The 19,104-nt window shown below is 41.1% G+C and overlaps 1 protein-coding gene across 8 annotated transcripts in view; it reads left to right on the forward strand.

The window, feature by feature from the left end:
- The first annotated feature begins 3,021 nt into the window (after nucleotides 1-3,021).
- Nucleotides 3,022-19,104, forward strand: part of LOC117239206 (obscurin) — a 45,796-nt gene continuing 29,713 nt past the window's right edge. For 4 of the 8 annotated variants that reach the window (XM_033504629.1, XM_033504631.1, XM_033504630.1 and 1 more), the window contains exon 1: nucleotides 12,846-18,769. In XM_033504629.1, coding sequence (XP_033360520.1) covers nucleotides 14,177-18,769 — 4,593 coding nt within the window. In that variant the 5' untranslated portion in view covers nucleotides 12,846-14,176. Of the gene's footprint in view, nucleotides 3,230-6,408; nucleotides 6,478-6,598; nucleotides 6,664-12,845; nucleotides 18,770-19,104 lie in introns of those variants that run through there. The other 4 variants (XM_033504635.1, XM_033504634.1, XM_033504633.1 and 1 more) reach the window with 4 other exon arrangements.

Raw genomic sequence — 19,104 nt, forward strand, 5'->3', positions numbered from 1 at the left:
TCCTCGCATATTTACTTCCAGCAAAATGACAATATTACCTATGATGTACGATTCTCTTTGAAATCATGGAAATGTTTCTTCGGGTTTAAAACGATTGTTCATATTCCTCTATTTCCTTCTTTAAACAAGGTTTCAGTGCAAAGTGGTCTTTGAGCATCGTGAAAAGACTACAAACTTCAGTTCGATCCATTTGCTCGTTTCGAATGGCACAAGCGTGTACTTAAATCTACAGAAACATGTTCCACAGGGACGTGTGAGTACGTGTGTGCCGTGTGCGTGTTGCTTTCGCATAGGGTCGATCTACGTGCGATCAAAGCGACTTGGAGGATCGCCAAGTACACGCGTCGGCCTCAATTAGTCAGATATTATGTACGAATGTCCTACACGCGGCATCTTTGCATTAATAACACGGAAATGAACTTATAGCCGCGCGTGTGTCGTTTCGGCACAACGCAGTCTTTCAATCTTTTTATCGTTCCGTCTCGGTTAGCGCCGCTTCATGCGAAACATTTTTGGAGTATAATTGCGTTAGCAATCACAATAATTCTACGATGCAATATGTATGACATTAATGACTTTTTAAGGTGATACTTGAGAATGTAAGACTTGTAGCTGCTTTATTTGCGACAAAGTGATATTTTATGTTGTACTTGGACAGTGAAAGAGAGTAAAAGAGCAGACTTTATAACGTCTCTACGGGAAATTACTGCTTCAGACTAAAATCCCATTTATCTAAACTTCACTCATTGCAGCGAAATCCTAATAACTTAAAAATGTTGTTATTTCAATATTAAATGAAATTAACTCTTCCTATGGAATCTATTTGTCTGAACTTACTTGTGTAAACTCTAATTATGTGAATGAAATATCATATTTGTATTAATATATGTATTAATATTAATTGTAAATATATGTATATTTCTCAAATTATTGCAGGATAAGATGAAGAAACAGCAAGTATGCGACATCGTAAGCGAATTTATTTATACCAATACTTCATCGAAACTGAAAAGGGCTAATTGTGATTTGTCTGTACTAAATGACAGGTGTCTAGTTGCAGGAAGAAAAACGGGACATATCTTGCCGGTCGTAAAAGTACATCGACAGCGAAACCATGTGGTGCACGTATTAAAACCAAGTCAGAACACAAATAGACTCCGAACGATCCGTCGAAGTACCATCGGCGCCGGACAGAAGACGGCTGTGAATAGCAAAAAGGACGACTGACTGCAGCTATAGACTGGCTGCCGTAGAAATTATGGTCTGTACAACGCATCGCAAATACAACGGACATATCAGCTGTGGACCAGGAGAGAAATCCCTGGAGACACGTTAGGCATCGATTATTATTAGAACCAGCCAAAGCACAACCGATCTTCGTTCGTCCGCCTCGTCGACGATATTGCAAGCGTATCCAATGGTGCAGATAATTCGCGTCACTACACTCTCTGAACCACCCTGAAATTTTTAATTATAGTGCAGAGGATGCATAGTGTCGTGGAAGAAAGATTAGGTGGGAAGGAAAAATTTGTGAATTTGAAAATTGTATGATCTATACTTTCTATTACTTTTAATCGAACGTTTAGTGCACGAAAATTTGAAAATTTTTGTGAGTTATGCTTTCTGTTGTTTTTCGTCGAATTTTGGATGCACCAAATATGAAGATTTTATGAGTTATGCTTCCTATTGCTTTTTATCGGTTCTTAAATGCGCCAAATTTGAAAATTCTGTGATTCGCGCTTTCTATTTGCTTTCCCTCAGAATCCAAAATTGGAAAATTTCATGTTTCCTATTTATAAATAAGTATACTATAAAATAATTAATAAATTTTATTTGTCGACACGATTAAGGATAAAGCAAATTGAGAGGTAGGTGCGCCAATGCCATAGATCGAATTCTATGCACATCATGACGATGACAAAGCGCTCGTCACATCAAAACAATTCTGTTTACGAACAGTGCGTACAGTTTGGGATAGTTTGGAAAATAATAAAATAATCACGTTAAATCTCTGCTAGATCGTAAGACGTCGATGATCGCACGAATTAGACTCGCAAATTATACTTGTGAAATGGATAGTATTTTTAAATCGATCGATGCCCATCAATTGCGTAATCGAGTATTTCTAATTATTTAATCGAACCTTGGCGCGCGTACAGCTACTTCAACGAACACGATTCGAAATGCGAAGCGATAAGAAATTAATTGCGCAAAGGAGAAGAAGTTAATGTTTACGACAAAAAGGGGCACGCTTTTAGACGCACATAATGGCTATTGTCGATAATTCACAATTGTGTAACGATCCCTCGTTAATTACTCGAAGAACCCTTGGCTCGCGTACAGCTAGAGAGGAATACCAAAGGTCGCCATTTCTGCAAACGAATACTTTTCTATCGTATCATTAGCAAAACTGTCTCCTAAAATCAAGTACAATACTATCTTAAATCTTCAACCCATTTTTCTAAGATTACTAGCTACTTCTCTAATTTTTCTATAATTCCAAATTTCCCCGATTTTATTCTACATTATTTACCATTTCTATCGATAAAATATCTACCAATCTCCATAACGAAAATTCATTACGACAATACTTTAGATCGTCAGCCTTCTCTTTTAAGATTCCTATATACTTTTTTCCTTAATCCTTCAATTCAAAATATCCTCGATTTTGCACTGCATCACTTTTCCATTTCCACGAACCTTCTCTTCAATAAATCTTCGGCCAATGCTTACAACGACATGAACCAACAAACGAAATTTCGATGAAACCGGTGCATCGAACAACAGGTGCGTTGTTCCATGAACTACCTCAAGAAGAGAAGATGAACGAGGATGACGACGACTAGAAGGATGCCAGAGCGATGTCGATGCACAACGCACGGTTATAAGTGAAAGAAACGAAGAAAGGAAAGAAGACGACGTGGGCCACGATGAAGAAGACGAAGAAGAAGAAGAAGAAGAGGTAGAAGAGAAGCGTGGAGGGTGTCGGGACGCCTTGCGGCTGGCATTGGTAGCAGTCTCGAGATAGCCGCCGGCTGGCTTCCTCACCGCCTCGGGGGATTTATTCGGGGATTCCGAACGCAAAGTGGTGAACGATATATCCAGTGGCTGATCCATCGATCCACCGTGTACATCCAGTGCTCAGCGTGTTGACGAGGGCCGCGACCTTCCTTCGTTCGTCGACGACAAAGAAACTCGATAAACCGACTCTGAATGTGTTTAACTGGAGGTGAGTCCGTCTAGCATTTTCACCAGCTTCTTTTTCGTACGTTCGTCCTTTCCTCTTTCGCTGGCCATCGTGTCAGCTCGTCGTCGTGCTATTTTCGTGAGTGTTGTGCAAGTGTCGATCTCGCATTCAAGCGGTACACGAACAGCAGCGTGCTGGCTTCACGCTCGGATCCACCATTCGAACCCCATTTCGCCGGGTTCCTTGAAGGTTTACAACTTCCTCGTTCGACCATCCCCTGCTAGACAGGACCTAGTGTCTCTCTTTCACTGTCATCGATAGATTTTTTGTTATTATCGCGACTGGCCTTGGACGATGCTGCCTGTGCTCGGTGAATTTCGACCGATTATTTCGGGACGCATGGTGGATGAGCTGCTTTCCCAGGAATATCGTCTTCGAGATATCAGTGACGTGCAATTGAAAAATAAAAACTGTTATAAGCGGGGCTGGTATGTTATGAAATGAACGCGAGCGCGGCCTTGAGTTCTCTATTGCGCACCGGATGATTAATTTGTTGCTCAGAGAGGGTTAGATACGTTAGCGGAATAAAATTGTACGATTGTGTCATTACATTCTGCATTACATTCTGGATAAAGAGTAGCGTATCTTTTCGATTAACGGAGATATTTTGATGACTGTCGATATTTAAGAAAATTGAGAAAGATCAGGGAAGATTAAGTTAGCTCAAGGATGAAGAGAACGTTTGTTCAACGAGGAAATTCATTTCATCGGTTCTTATCAGACGATAGAAAGTATTCGCGATATTTATGTATACGGAGCCTGTCTTATCTTCGACGAGCTGTCGGCGCGGTGACAGATATGGAATGCTGTCAACTTGCCATGCGGAAGCACGCGAATAGGGTGTAACAAATCTTCTACTGATTATCGCTCGTCTACTGCGAAAATTTCTATGATTAATAGCTTTCTCTCGCGTGGAAATAACTGATCGTTTTCTCGACATATTTAGTTAAAGCGGCAAATAACTGCACAAACGTCGACTCATCTTTCGACTGTACATCTAACTTCTCATGTAATACAATCTATTTTATCATTATTTTTTAACATCAGTCTTTTTAAGCTTACGCTTTAAAGCTTCTCTCTCTTCTCACTCAAACGATTTATTGAGAGGAATACAAAGTTATATCATGACTGCAGTCGAAACATCAAAGCCTTCTTAACGGGATGATGATACTGGTACGACTTTGATCCATCAACCTATGCCGTGAAACTCGCGATGAAATAAAATTCTGTGTTACATGCCCAAGGTGCGTCGTAAAATAGCTGTGCCATTTTGCTGGCACAGTTTCCACCGCGACACGACTCGTCCAGTGAATTAAACCGCGAACAGTCCAGTCGAAGGCCAAGTTTTTAGGTTCGCGGAAAGATGACTAAACGAGCATGACCGCGATGAAGGTAGCCCACGCGTTTCCAAGGTGCGCTACTCAAAATATCTAACTGCGTTATGTCTTCTTGAGACACAACAAGTTGCTACAGCGCGCAATAATGTAAATCGTTCAATAACGCAAGTCATTTTCACGATATGATACTTAATTAACATTGATGTTTACTGTACCTTTATCGTTCTTCGACAAATTTTTATCGTAGAATTTAAGGCTCAATACTTGAAGCTTTATTCCGAATACACATGGATGTAAATTGTACAGTATTCGTGGCTTTTCAGCTTCTGCACCATTTCAACGTCTAAAAAAAGAATTCGATCGAGTCTACACGGTAGTATCGGCTGTTGGTGATTGAATTGGATTAGCAGAACAAGTTTATTTTCATTTGATGGCATCAAAGGAGATGAATCCTTATCGAGGGCGTAATGTTTACTTCTTCCTCGTTGTCTTTAACAAAATTGGGACTAAATGATCATCAAAGAATTAAGGAGTAATAGTTAACAGAATATAAAAATATTATTTTTTGAAATCACTATATTTTATTAACCTCATTCTGAAATGTGACAAAAATATGATTTTTAAAGTTATTTTTTATTTAGTTTAATTAAATTTTCGTTACAATATTGCGTATAATTTACATTTTCAATTCAGTTAGGTTTATGAAAGGTATCGTACGAGTATATTCTCGCTGAACGGCGTTAAAGCAGTCAATTCAGACTGTTTATCAAGCTGGTCCGATAATACTTCCTCCATCGCGTTGTATGAACCAACGTAAAGCTTCGTGTCTGGCGCGTGGATTTCGACGTCGAAATCAATGGCGGAAGTGACCCGATTAGAGGCGAAATACAAGAAAATGCGGCCAACATCGTGCGGTGCTAGGTGGCCAGCCAATCAGACGAACGAATACGGGTGCCGCGTGTCGGAAATAGATTTCGCTTAAACTAAAGGTTGATCCACCGACGCCACTTTAACCATCTACGTACAACGTTCGATTTATCCCCCATGAAATCGATCGAAACTTCCTAGTGACCGCCACACTTTTCATGAAATATTTAAATTTACCGCGCAAATACGCGGAAACAACATCTATATTGCGTATAGTAATATTTATAACATTATTGTACAGTTGTACAGCCTTGCTACATTTATTAAACAGATGTTTGGGATTTGATGACAACGTTCTCCGTTTAAATATGTGATTTTTTAAAGTAGTAAAGTAAAGAAAAATATATTGGTGAAATCAAAATTGCGCGCTAAAGAGAACTGCGCATGACTCAGTGCGCAGGCGTAGTGCGTGATATAAATTCCTTTGTATTCCTGCGTGTTTAAATTGCATAGAAGAGCTGAAAAAATATTGTGAGAAAAAGTGTGATAGTCATTACGTTTTTGTATGCGTTTGATAATGGATTCGAAGTAAAATATGAAGAGATTAAGGTAAATTTAGATTGAGTTTCGTGAAAGTGATTCGTTTTCTTATGACACTGAATAGAGTATAAGTGATGAATGTGGGGTTATGAATTTGTATAATTGATCACTCTACATTACTTTCTAAAGATTATATTGTTAATAGAAAGAGAAAATATGTAATCAGAAAATGATTTAACAAAGTCGATAAGTTACCTACTGGTCGAGAAAGAGTTTACGTCTTTACTGAAATCCGATATTTGAATCACCGTTTAGATTGAGATGGCAGCACTACCATCATAAACGGAGATTCAGAATTTAGAACATAAATTAAATATTATAACGTAACTTAAAGTTCTTTTTCTTATTAATTTTTAGAATGATAATGTAATGTGGAATTCACCGCAATGGCTTCCAACACTTCAATTACGTCCAAATCGAAACAAGGTAAGTTACACAACGATTCGTACGATAAAAGATTCACATCCAAACAAATTGAAACATTAAAATTTTAAATGCAAGACAAACAGTAGAGTTTTAATAACACCGTTGTTAAATCTGTGTCCAGAAATTTCAGCGGAGATAACTCGAGTCATCAGACGAGAGGGAATCACGATCGAGTCGTCAGGCAGGGTGAGTTACGCTTTCATCAATTCCAAACGTTACCTCGTAAAACATTTAGTTCTCACGAGTAATAGAAACATTACCCCTAGAGAATAATATCAATGACAATAATCTCACGAAGGCAACGGCTATTTCGCCCTTATTATCGGAAGCTTCTTCCTCCTATCAAAGTGACGTATAGCGCGCAAACTGGCATTGCGGTTTTACATGCTCATTAACTGCGCATTCTTGAAGGAAACAACGCGAATAAAGGGCGAAACATCAAACGTTTTTGAGTAATTGGCTAAATGGCAACTAACAAGACGTATATGCCTCCACGCTAAATACGTTACGTCACGATACCGCCATCTAAATTAAACTAAAACCAAGGCGCACCGCACGAAGGTAGATAGAATATCTGGTTCGATGCCAAAGACTGAAGACAACCAAGAACTCACCGCCATTCCAACTACTCCCGCAATGCACGAACACGTCTCTCATTCTTCTCGGCGATCATCTCCCTCTCCCCCCGCACCGCTTCCTTTTCTCTTCAGCTTCTGTCTCACCCCTTAATTCAGCCAAGCAGATTCTTTTTTTCTACCGAGTCCCCGACATGATTTATACGAAACGCATTCTGTCGGTGTTTCACGCTTCCTGGAAAGCCAATCTGTTAACGTGCCGGTCCTGGCCAACGGCGCGCATGCCACTCGATTCCGAAACGTCTCGTTTCCATCCTTAATTAGGCCTTAATTAATTACAAAATATCTGGCATTCTTTGGTACACATATTGGAAGCAATATATTGGGAGCAACTCCCAAAACGTAGATTTACGTTTTCAATTATGATTTTACGTTCAACTATTTGGTTCTCGGACTTGCATGTATGCTTCTTTTCTCGTTGTATTATGTTAGTATTTTAAGATGAACTGAACTTTGCACTTGAAAATATGTGAAGATATAGAGAAATATCAAATAGTGAAACTTCTAAATTAGAAACTGGCTTAGTAATTTAATAGCTCTTCGATAATTATTATTCTTGGAACTCTGTCAATTCTCTGGAACATGCAGCAAAGATACTGTTACTGATTTTGTTGATCCACTCGCATGGGTTTTTTATACCAAACATTATAACAAACAGAGAAAGTCTTACATATCTTCTGGTACTTCTCGCAACTGGTGAAATGCAAACCTGGTCGTTGCATACGCTATGCAAAGCAAACAATCCAAAGATTTCTCTTGTTATTCATTCATCCATTCGTTCGTTCGTTGCCACTTATCCGGATGAAGCGTATTAATTTAATTTCATACTTCTACAGTAACATATTTTCTTGATATCTAAATACTTTGAATTCTGGAGTTATGAATTTCGCAATTCCAAACTGTCTTGTGATCTACAGAAGATTGTATTTCGCTGTATTCAATATTTTCAGGCCATCTGCAACATAAATTATCCAAAGGAATTTAAAAAATAGCTTGATTCTGGAAATACAGGAGCAACGCTCGTCAGCTTCATCCCTAATTTCAAAGCTCTAAAGTATGAAGTTCACCGGACGAACATCACAGTCGTTGGGACAAACAAAGTCGAGTCAATTGACATATATCCAAGGGACCTAATGATCCATAGCCGAGTTATCTTTAGATTTGGCTTTCCTTTAATCATAAATCACCCGTTAGATCGGTTCTGTGTACAAAATTCACGTGGATGGCGTTATATGCAACCATCTAGCTCGGATAAGATCATCGAAATAGAATCGTCTCCAAGGTGATTTAAATTAAATTGTAATTTCGCTTAACGTTAAATAATTCTAGCATTTGCGCCTTTAATCGGTTTGATGTTTAAACCATTCAATCGATCATGTTGTTACCCTTCCACGAGCTGTTGAACGATTTACACGATCGCTTAAAATATTCTTCCTGCTCGATCGTCATACAAATTCAATTTATGAAAGAAGAACGTAATAGGTGTCATAAATAGTTTCTTTATCGAATGCGGATCCAATGAATCACGCACGGTGGCGTTGACACGTTGAGTCTCATGCAGTGAAGAGTTTGGCAGACGATCAAAATCACATCAATGTGCCAATAGAAACTGTGACGCCGCTGCTTCACGTGCAGGTTTAACAGTTTTCAGTAAACGATAACTGGTTGTCAAACGTACGTCTGGCAACTTAAAAATCGTACATCTTCATATTAAATCATTGCCGATAGAAACGAGTTTTCGAGGTTCTCAACGTTGAAACAAATGGCACGCGCAATTTATATTATTCACGTAAATGTATCCGATGACTCACTGAAATAGAAAATTAATTTGTTTGGTTTTTACAGTGTGCTTCAAGTTAAGATTTCTTGTCATCTCTGTAGAAGTTATCGCCGTCGAATCGGCCAAAATTCAACGCACGGGCGATTTCTCGTAAATCAACGCGAACCTTGGAACATCCAATTATTGTCTGGCTGCAAGTTCAAGCTTTATCGTAAATCGTTCCGAACAAAACGGTTCTGAGCGATTGTTTGCTTCTATAAAGTTATGAAACGTCTGGCAAATGAGGGAAATTGATATTTCCCCCTCCCCCTCCTCTTTTATAAAGAATTATGGCTTTGGTGCGATAGCATATATAATCTAATAATATAATAATATTATCGGGTAAAAGCGATTAGAGCAATTTTTGATTTTCCATCATAAATGCAAAGCTCTAAACGTAGCTGTGCTTCAGACGCCATTTCGCAAAGACCTTAGACATTTCGTTCGTTTCAATGTTATAGTCTGAGAGAAACATCTTATGCTCATTTTTCCACGTAAATATCATTATTCTTGATGCAGTCGTAGTTGCCAACGCTAAGACAGTCATCAGGAAATTAATAACCAGAACAGAGTAATTTCTGTTCGGTGTGACTATATTGTTGCTCTTTATTTTCGTTCCACATTCCACAGTTTTTGGTTTTGAACGTGCACATATCATCAATTGTATCATTCTATCCACGCATATTCCCTTTTTCTTCGCACTGTTATCATAAATTTACCGAAATCGCACGCGCGATATCAAACGTCGAAGACGCATGGCAATGTGTCAATTCCACTTCGATACTTTGCAAGACGCAAATGATGTTTAGATTCTTTGACACCTTCTGCCGTAGTACATCGCGCGTATCGAAATTTACTGGCATCTTGAAAGCGAAAATTCGGCCGATAATCACTGAAAAATGGTAACAGGTGCCTTATCCATCTTTTGTAAATTAGGTTTTTGACACTTGTGCGCGGCAGATTTATTACGCAGTAGATCACTTGCATCGCTCGATGTACGCCGGAATAAATAAATTCCTATTCGTTGAATTAATTACAATGGTCAATGAACAAGAGGAAATTAACAATTGCGACCATACGAGTATAGGTAACCTTTTTATTAAACATTTTTGACCATGTTTAAGGCATATATTGTTATGTGTATCCGTTACCTTTGTCAATTGTTACTACTGTCGATTATATGAATTGTAACAATTGTAACTGTACATTTTCTACACTCTAATTCACATCAAAAGATACGCTGTTGCACGAATTTATAATAACAGGTTTTAAGGGAACAGATCCTGAAGAACAGGAACAAAATAACTATGAAAACTAAAAGCAGTGGGAAGCATTATCGCCAATTTATGGTTTACGTCGATGTACTATAAATAGCAAAGATTGTTCATTTATGATCGTTTTCGTCTTTTACCCTACGGTTTTCGCGGAACAATTCAGTGGGTCGATAATTTTAGAGGATCGAATCGGACGAACGATATTTCATATCGTGACCGTAAGTAGGTCGCGAGAATAGTTTCTCATGCGTACAGCTCGAAATGCGGCACGATTTATATCAAATAATGACGCAACGGTCCTAAAGAAAGAAATTGGGCCTGAGGTAGGCGTTTGTGGCAACAATCGGATCGCTTGAAATAGTCGACATCAACATTGCCCTTTTCGCTGCTTGTTTGTTAAATAAACCTTGCAGCCGTCCAGTACAGTTACCAACGACCAACTGCAACAACTTTCTATTTTTCCAATAAGAAAGCGCACGAGGATTAGAAGGTTCCATCGGTGATTTCATTGTCCTATATCGAACAGTATTTTCGTTGGTATTTTCATACGATCCTATCAGGCTTTCGCTCCAACCCATTTGCATCTATGAATCGCATATAGCGCGACCAAAACACTAAATCACAGTTTAATCCATTCAAATGCAATTTTCAGACCATATTCCATCGTGAATACGAATTTGATGTAATTGGCCTGTAAAGAGTATTGGATTTTCATAAAACTGAAATCAATGAACTTTATGCAATTACATAAAACGAAATAGATATTCATAGGTAGTCTTTATTTTCATCTTGAAGCAAGTTGTGCTTATTGGCACCAATTATTTCAGGAAAATATTCATTACGTAACAAGTTGGTACGGATGATTCTTACTTTGATCAAAAATGCAATCAAACTATACACGTCAAACGAATTATGCTCAGAGATACACCGTTTATCCCCAAAAGATATTCGTTACCCAACGACCTAACACAATCGAAAACAGCATCCATTCCGATCATTTTTACTCTGAGACGAAATTTTAAAAAGTTACATCAAACGATTTATATTTGTCGATACGTTATGCAACGATCTAATATTACTCATCGCATTTCTCTCACCTGAAGCTTTCAACTTCCACCCGAAACCTTTGCGTTTCACCCTAAGGACTACCTTCACCTATAGCCCAAAATGCCGCCAAATTAGAACTCTGAGAACGGAGTTCCTCCGCGGGGAATTCCCTCGGTGACGCGGGAAAAGACACGGTGTCGTGGTGTCCGCGGAACACGCAGCTTTTCACGCGTGTGTACATCCTTCGAACGCGCGACACGCACAGCTGCGGATCCGTGTACTCCGTTCTAAAGATGTATTGGAGAAGTGTAAGAAGGGTAGCTATTTCTGGTCGTGGGGAGCCGAGAGACTCGTCGCGCAAACGGCTCTTAGCCACTTCGTACATCGGCTAGTCTGGCGTTCGCCGCGTATCGCAAAACGCTTTTCGTAAGGAACAGCACGGGAACTCTGCTCGACATGACACGCGAGTCTGATTCAGAGAGACAGTGATCGTTGGGACAGGAATCAGGGGGGTTGAAGGCAATTATTTAGTGAACGAGAAAAATAAACGAGTGTATGGAGCTTAGGGGAAACGCGGAACCTTTCGATTCTCTGGAAAATCGAATGACATCATCGTTATTTACGATTACCGTTGGCGACGAAAGAATGATCCATAGAAGAATTACATTGTAATTGATCTATCGAAGCGTTCTCATTGAATCTCGTGGCTAGTTTGCAACAAGATTTCTCTGTGATTATCGTCGTTGGACGTTGACGACGAAGAGATTTGTGGGCCCAGGATCGTTGATCTCAAGAAAATCGATAATAATCAGAAGAACTTGAAATTGACGTACATTTAAAATACTTTTCGCGTATTTCTTTGTCCTTTGCTCGTTGACTTGTTAGAGAAGCGAAAGTGCATACGGCCGTCGGATAACAGCAGTTGATCGTCGTCGACGCGAATGTCTGACAACCGATACCGAGAGGACGAGTGCAGTGCACCGGCGTGAAAATAGATGGGTTGGTGGTTGGTGAAGATCGGTTGGTGAAAGTGACGAGGTGGAAATAGTTTGCCGCGCCGAATCGCGCCAGGGGAAGATAAATAGGACTTGCCACCCGTAGTTATCGTAAATGAATAGGAACCGAGTACAGCTCAACGTTTAGCGACCACCTTTGAGCGTGAGGAAACAGTGTGGCGCAACGATTAACGCGTTCATTAATATCGATACAAGTTACCTGCTCGACCACAACGAAGCACTAATGAAATTCTGCTAATCACATGCGTTAAAATCGAAAATAAGCTCAAAGTTATAATACAGTCGACGAATATTCTTTGATTCCATGATAAAGTTATAAAGTAATTTATAAATAACGTATCAAAACACAAAATAAGCCTAAATATGATATAATCTGACGAGAAAATCGCGAAACAGCTAATAACCAAGCTTATTAAGAAAGGCGAAAGAAGAAATTTAAAGTAAGCCCAACTATAATACAATTCCACGATAAAATCGCAAAACAACTCGTAACTGAATCATGCAAGAAATTTCATCGCGAGATAAGTCTAAAACTAAAACAATTTCGCGATAAAATCATAAAACAACCGAAAAATAACGCGAATGAGACACGAAGACGTTTGACAATCCGGTAGGCAAGTATGTCAAGCTACGTTTTATCAGTGGTCGAAGCCTCACTGACAATCTAGGCGTCTAGAAGCTGCTAGACAGCCAAAAATTTGCGCACGAACAAGGTGAACTATTGCACGAAGGGGTCACTTTGGTGAGCCTCGAGGGAGAGCAACGCCACGAAAAAAAGTGGCTCTTTTCTACGACGAGGAAATCACCGAATTGGCCAGCTACCAGGGGACGAAACGAACGAACGAACAGCTCCCACGGAATCCTCGTAGGCATCCCGTACGTAAAAATAAACCGTGCCTCGTCGACGAGGCACGAGCCACCGGCTTCGGGTTCGACGAAATACTTTTTAACGAGCACACGATGAAAACGACGTGGAAACCTCGAGAAAAGAAATTACGGTAAAAATAAGCCCATGCACATTGACGCGTCGGCTTAAGAACCAAGCAGCTTACGAGATTTGTTTTACTAGCTCCAAGAATCACCTTTGTTCTAATCGATCAACGGATATCGTATTTGCTAGATAAATCAAATGAATCGTTTTGGATCGGGCCGTAGTTTGCTAGATGAGTGGTATGAATCATCCCCGAGAGGAAATTGAACGTAGAATTCGCATAAACGACCTTTGCAAGTAAGCAGAGGCTCTTTATTTTAAGAAGCTCCTAGAGGATCTCTGTAATTGAAACCAGAGAAAAATAGAATATTTTCGTCATAGTTCATTGGCAAGGAAACCGCGACCTTTTCAAAGATATCTTGACACAGTGGGGATTTTGGATTTAGTTATTCGAGGTGCGTGAAAGATAAAGGATATTTGCGGCGAAGACCCGCCAGTATTCATGAAGTTTGCCAGTCGCGTGGTACTCGACCGGAGTCACGAGAGATTTCGTTGGTCGCCGTGTGAACGAATTATGGCGAGGAGGGGACAATGTGAACTGTTGATTCACGCGTCGACATTGGACTCGCTAACCGACGTGAGCAAGGAGAACGCCAAGGGGAAGTCGCGATTGAATGATCAAACGCTAGAATCCGTGGTTCTCGTGGATGGAATGCCAAGATTCTAGCAATTGGCGTAGATAACAAAGACTTCCTAACATTTTCGAATAAGCAAGCATCTTTGTATACTAAACTATATATAATCTGTTAATTCTGTACAACATTGAACTCGAACTATGAAAATATCGTCGAATATCTGAAAGGGAAACAAGGTACAAGACAATTAAAAAAGTAGTAAACAAAATCGAAGTTAACGAAGAATAATAAAGAAAATCGATTAAATGAATCTTTAAGAAGCTCCACGAGTGGAGACGAACAATGTCCTTTTGCAGGATAACAGGTAGAAGCAGGGGCCTCCCTAAGCCAAATTACTTCCCTCTTTTACCACCAATCAGTCCAGCTGATGCAAAACGTTTCTGCCGGATCACTGGCAAATCCTATGGTTTGCCTACTCATCATTACATTCCAGTTTTATTGGGTGTCCACGCCCACGACAAATCGAAATGCAAGATAACAAACGCTTCCGGTCTAGGACCGCACCATTACACAGCTGGCTTCGTCCTGGGCGAGAAGAAGAAACACGTGATCCTCAAGGACTATCGCTACGTGTTCCCAATCTTGGAGGGAGAAGGAGAACAACAGAGAGTTCTAAGAGACTTGTTAAACACGAAACATCCTCCTGTCGAAGAGGAACAGGCAAAATTCGTATACACGGTGGGAGAAAGAAGATGCAGCCTGGTATTTCCATCCAGACTGGAGGCTGCAGTCAGAGATGGCGATGTAAAGGACGTGATGTTATCCAGAGACTGCGACACAGTTTTGTTCAGGCTGAAACAAGGAAAGAATGTTTCGGTGGATTTCAAGAATTTAGAAGATTTTGAGAATCTTTACGATGGGCTTGGACCGAGCCAGGAAGTGGTAAAGGAAAGAGAGAGACTGGAGGCCGAGGCTAAGAAACGAAAGAGGAAACGACAAGCTGGTTTAAGTTATGCCAAAAAAATTTTCGAAGAGAAGGAAAAGGCCGCTGAAGAGGAAGAATTAAGGCAGACGAAGCAACTGAAGCTTCGTAGCTTCAAGGAGGAAACGACGGAAGAAACATGGAAAAACGTGAATTTGAAGCAGGCTAGAAGCAGAGCGTGTAATTTTATCTCGGTAACAAGTACTCTGAAGGGTGCAGAGAAATCTCTACCAGAAACTTTGGATTGGAACTCGTTCCAGGATACTAATGAAGCATCCATGCAACCAATCGTGGACAAATTGCCCACTCCTATCAAAGTAAAGCCACAAATCGTTGAACAAAGTGCTACGTCTTCGTGCACTAGCCCTATCTCAGAGAGCACAGGAGGATTCGAGGCGATATCAATCGTGAAGCCATTGACGTCGCTGAAAATAGAACCCGACGCGGCTCTGCAGTCGGCCATACGGAATATTCCAGTCAGTGACTTGAAAGAGGTGTCTAACGTAAACGTGAAGCTTCTACAGGCTGGTGACGAGGCGATAGAGCAGCTACCGAGAGTGGAAGAAATTCCGCAATTGGTGCAAAACCTGGGCAAAGGAAAGGAGACGACTCAGCACAACGTGAAAGGTCTGAAATTAGACATCAAATCCGCGCAGAGATTTATCACCGGGCAGACAGTGCAGACGCCGAACGGACCTATTTTTGTACCTGGCCAGACGCTGCAAACACCTCAGGGTCCTGCGTTCGTTCCTGGTCTAACCGTGAACACTCCTGACGGCCCTCTTCTCGTCCCTGGACAGATTCTCAACTTGAAAGAGCAAGATAACAAAGAAACGCCCGTATTTATAGCTGGACAGACACTGGCCACGGAACAGGGTCATCGATTCCTTCAGGGTCAAACCTTCCACACCAACGAAGGAGCCAGATTCGTTCAGGGTCAGACTGTTCTAACAGACGATGGTCCAAAATTTGTCGCTGGTCAAGTGTCGAAAGATGGAACCTTCGTTCCTGGTCAAACCATTCTTACTCCTGATGGACCTCGATTTATGCCTGGTCAAACAATCACTGACAATCATGGAGAACAGATATTTGTCCCAGGACAGAGCGTACAGATCGATGAGTCCTGGGAATTCATTCCAGGACAGTCTATCGAAACTCTGACTGGAGAAACGAAGTTCGTTCCAGGTCAGACGATCTCAACCTGTCAAGGACCACAATTTGTACCGGGACAATACGTGACTTCTAATTCTGGAGAAAGTTACTTCATGCCTGGTGTAGTCAAAGATACTGAAGTAGGTTCGACTTTCGTTCCCGGTATGACTTTGGATACTCCGAAAGGACAGAAATTCGTGGAAGGTCAAGTAGTGAGGACGCCAGTAGGTGAAAAGTTTCTACCAGGAAAAACTAGGATAACAGATAACGGAATCGAGTTTGCTGCAGCTAGTACGTTTGACGAGGTTGTGTTCTACGATGCTGGACCTGTTGGCATGCCTGTTGATCCGAAAACAACCAACGTTTCTATCCAACAGAGCGAAATCTTTGGACACATGGTGCAAACCGACAGAGGAGTAGAATTCTATCCAGAGGGCGAAAGAAACTTACCCGAAGGGAAAAGAATAGTTCCTGGTCAGTTAGTGAAGGGGGGGAAAGACGGACCTCGGTTCGTGCCTGGTGTGATGACGGAAGATGGTTTCCTACCCGGTCAGATAGTAATGACAGAAAAAGGTGAGCAATTCGTTCCAGGTCAAGTAATCGACACTAGTACCGGTCCTAAGTTTGTTCCTGGCCAAATGGTGGAGACTAGAACGGGTGCAAAATTCGTTCCTGGCCAGACCGTGGAGACTGGGGATGGGCCACGTTTCGTACCAGGTCAAATCGTCGAAACCAAAGCTGGCCCCACTTTTATTCCTGGTCAGGTGATTTCCACTGACGATGAAGGTTCTAGATTCGTACCTGGACAAGTGGTAGATACACCCGAGGGACCAAGATTCGTTCCAGGTCGCGTAGTAGAGTCTGGAGAACTGGGTGTGACGTTTGTACCAGGACAGATAGTTCAAACTGAAGAAGGTCCTCGTTTCGTAGCTCCAGATTTGACTGACACGCCTGAAGGTGAGGTAGAATTCTCTGTTCAAGGATTCGAGGTCACTCCTGAAGAACTAAGATTACTCAGGCCTCAAAATTTGCATTACAATGCTCACGTTCAGCATCAGGGAGAAACTAGCATAGATGCAAGGATGCTTCGACAATTATCAGAAGCTGGTTTGTCCGTGGGAAGGAAAGTAGCCACAGATTTGCCAGCTGTGGATGTTGATGTAGATCCAAAGGCGGTAGCTTTGGAACAAGCTCTCGTAATGGCGGAGAAGCTCGGTTTACATGGTACCACCGCAGTGAAAATGGCACAGATAGTATCCACTGTGGCTCAACTAGCTAAAAATATTGCGATTCAACAGGAACAACAACTGGAGGAGAATCACATCGAATCGAAGTTGATGAATGGTACGAAGCCTCCCGTTATAAATGGTAATAGGAATGATAATGAAAACGGAGAAGGACGAGAAAATGACGAAGGTGGCTACTGGTTGAAAGACGCGGTGAAAATAGCAATGACAAGCGCTGTCCTGGCGATCACCAGTCAGTCTATGGAAAATGGTAACGATTCTAAACAAGATTTCGTTTATTCTTCCATCAGCGAAGCTTTTAACGTCCTTTTACGTCAAAGGAATATTAGTATCGAGGAATCTGTGGAAGAAATCCTGCAGATACTTCTAGTTCCTCAAAATCGAAGTAACTTGTGTCAGTCTGCTCTGTTAGAGTTATTAGAAAGTAAAAACAATAAAGTGGACATTTTGAAATCCACTGTAGGCAGCCAGTCTCTGAAAGAAGACGTGGTACTGGACAGGTTATCTATGGTTCTCGAGGAAGAACACGGTACAGATCTAGTCGGCCCAGCTTTCAGAACAGTTTCTAAAAACGACCCGGAATTGGTCTCTCGGGTACTTCGAAAAGTATCTGAAGAAGTTTCCACAATTGTCACGGAGAAAGAAGCGGCTGAAACTGTTCACAAGGCCATCGTTCAAGCGGTCAGAGAATCTAGTGAAATTCACGTTCAAGAATTATTAAACGACGAGGGAGAAAACGTTCGAGAGATGCTTCTGCAGGCTGTAGGATTGGCCAGAGCTCTAGGTATGTCTAATATCGCCAGTAGCTTATTGGCAGTGATCAGCGACGAAAAATCAACGCGAGCCCTAGCCAGTGACAGAGTGACGCTGGATGTTTTAAAACGACTGACAGTGATGAGGAAATTAGCTGAAGAGAGGCCACCGTTTATGAACGCCTTAACTCAGTTGTGTAGCGATCCAGAATTGGCCAGAACTGACCCACGATTGAGAACTCTCGTCAGAGAGAGCGCAGCTTTGATGATCGTACCCGAAGAAGGTCCTCTGCAGTCGTCAGCCGACGTACCTTCGATTCTGCTTCAGTCTGACAATAGTTTAGCCATGGAAGAATTCCTTTTAAGAAGAAACCATAAGCCATCGTCGATTTTTATGATTCTAAAACAAGGTATACAAGCTGTGGTACCCAGAGAAGCTTCTAGATCTGTTTTAACTGGAGAAGTGGCTTACACGGTTCTCGACGAGGATGGAATTCATTATTTTGAACCACTCCACGTTTTTTCCGCGCTCCAACTCACTCGTCCAACCGCGCATCGATTTTCCATGTACTGTTGTCCCGTTGCGAAGGAAGAGGACATGGATGTTGAAATGTTGTCCACGTACGGGACTATCTCGATGGCTAGTAGCCTCGATGGATCCGGTACTGGAACTTATCAGAGACAGGACTGTAATGGCATTGTACTGTCGAGGTCTGATAAGTCATTCGGATATTCTGGGAGCAGAGAAAATACGCCGAGTCTGAGGAGATTAAGCAACTTTCAGGACAATTGCTTTGAGCGGGTAATGTAATGAGAAATAGAATTTTAGAATTTTTAAACAGAGGACCATAAGACGAGATTTTGATAAATTTGTCCCCCTATCGTTCTTCGAAAACAGGTGTACTATGAAAACTTTTAGTCCTATTTTCTGCCATTAAACACCACTCATTTTGTATTTATTTTCAAACAAGTCACTGGACAAACAGCACACTTCATGACCAGATATACAAACTTTAACTCATTATTTCTTTCTAGAACAGGTGTTTTTTAGAAACCACTATTATTTCTATTTTCAACCTACAAAATTCACAAGTCCTATTAATATTTCGAATTGAGTCACTGTGCAAACAAGATCGT

Source organism: Bombus vosnesenskii, unplaced genomic scaffold (assembly GCF_011952255.1).
Source record: "Bombus vosnesenskii isolate JDL3184/JDL3185 unplaced genomic scaffold, Bvos_JDL3184-5_v1.1 scf7180000013888, whole genome shotgun sequence".
NCBI classification, from domain to species: Eukaryota; Metazoa; Arthropoda; class Insecta; order Hymenoptera; family Apidae; genus Bombus; species Bombus vosnesenskii.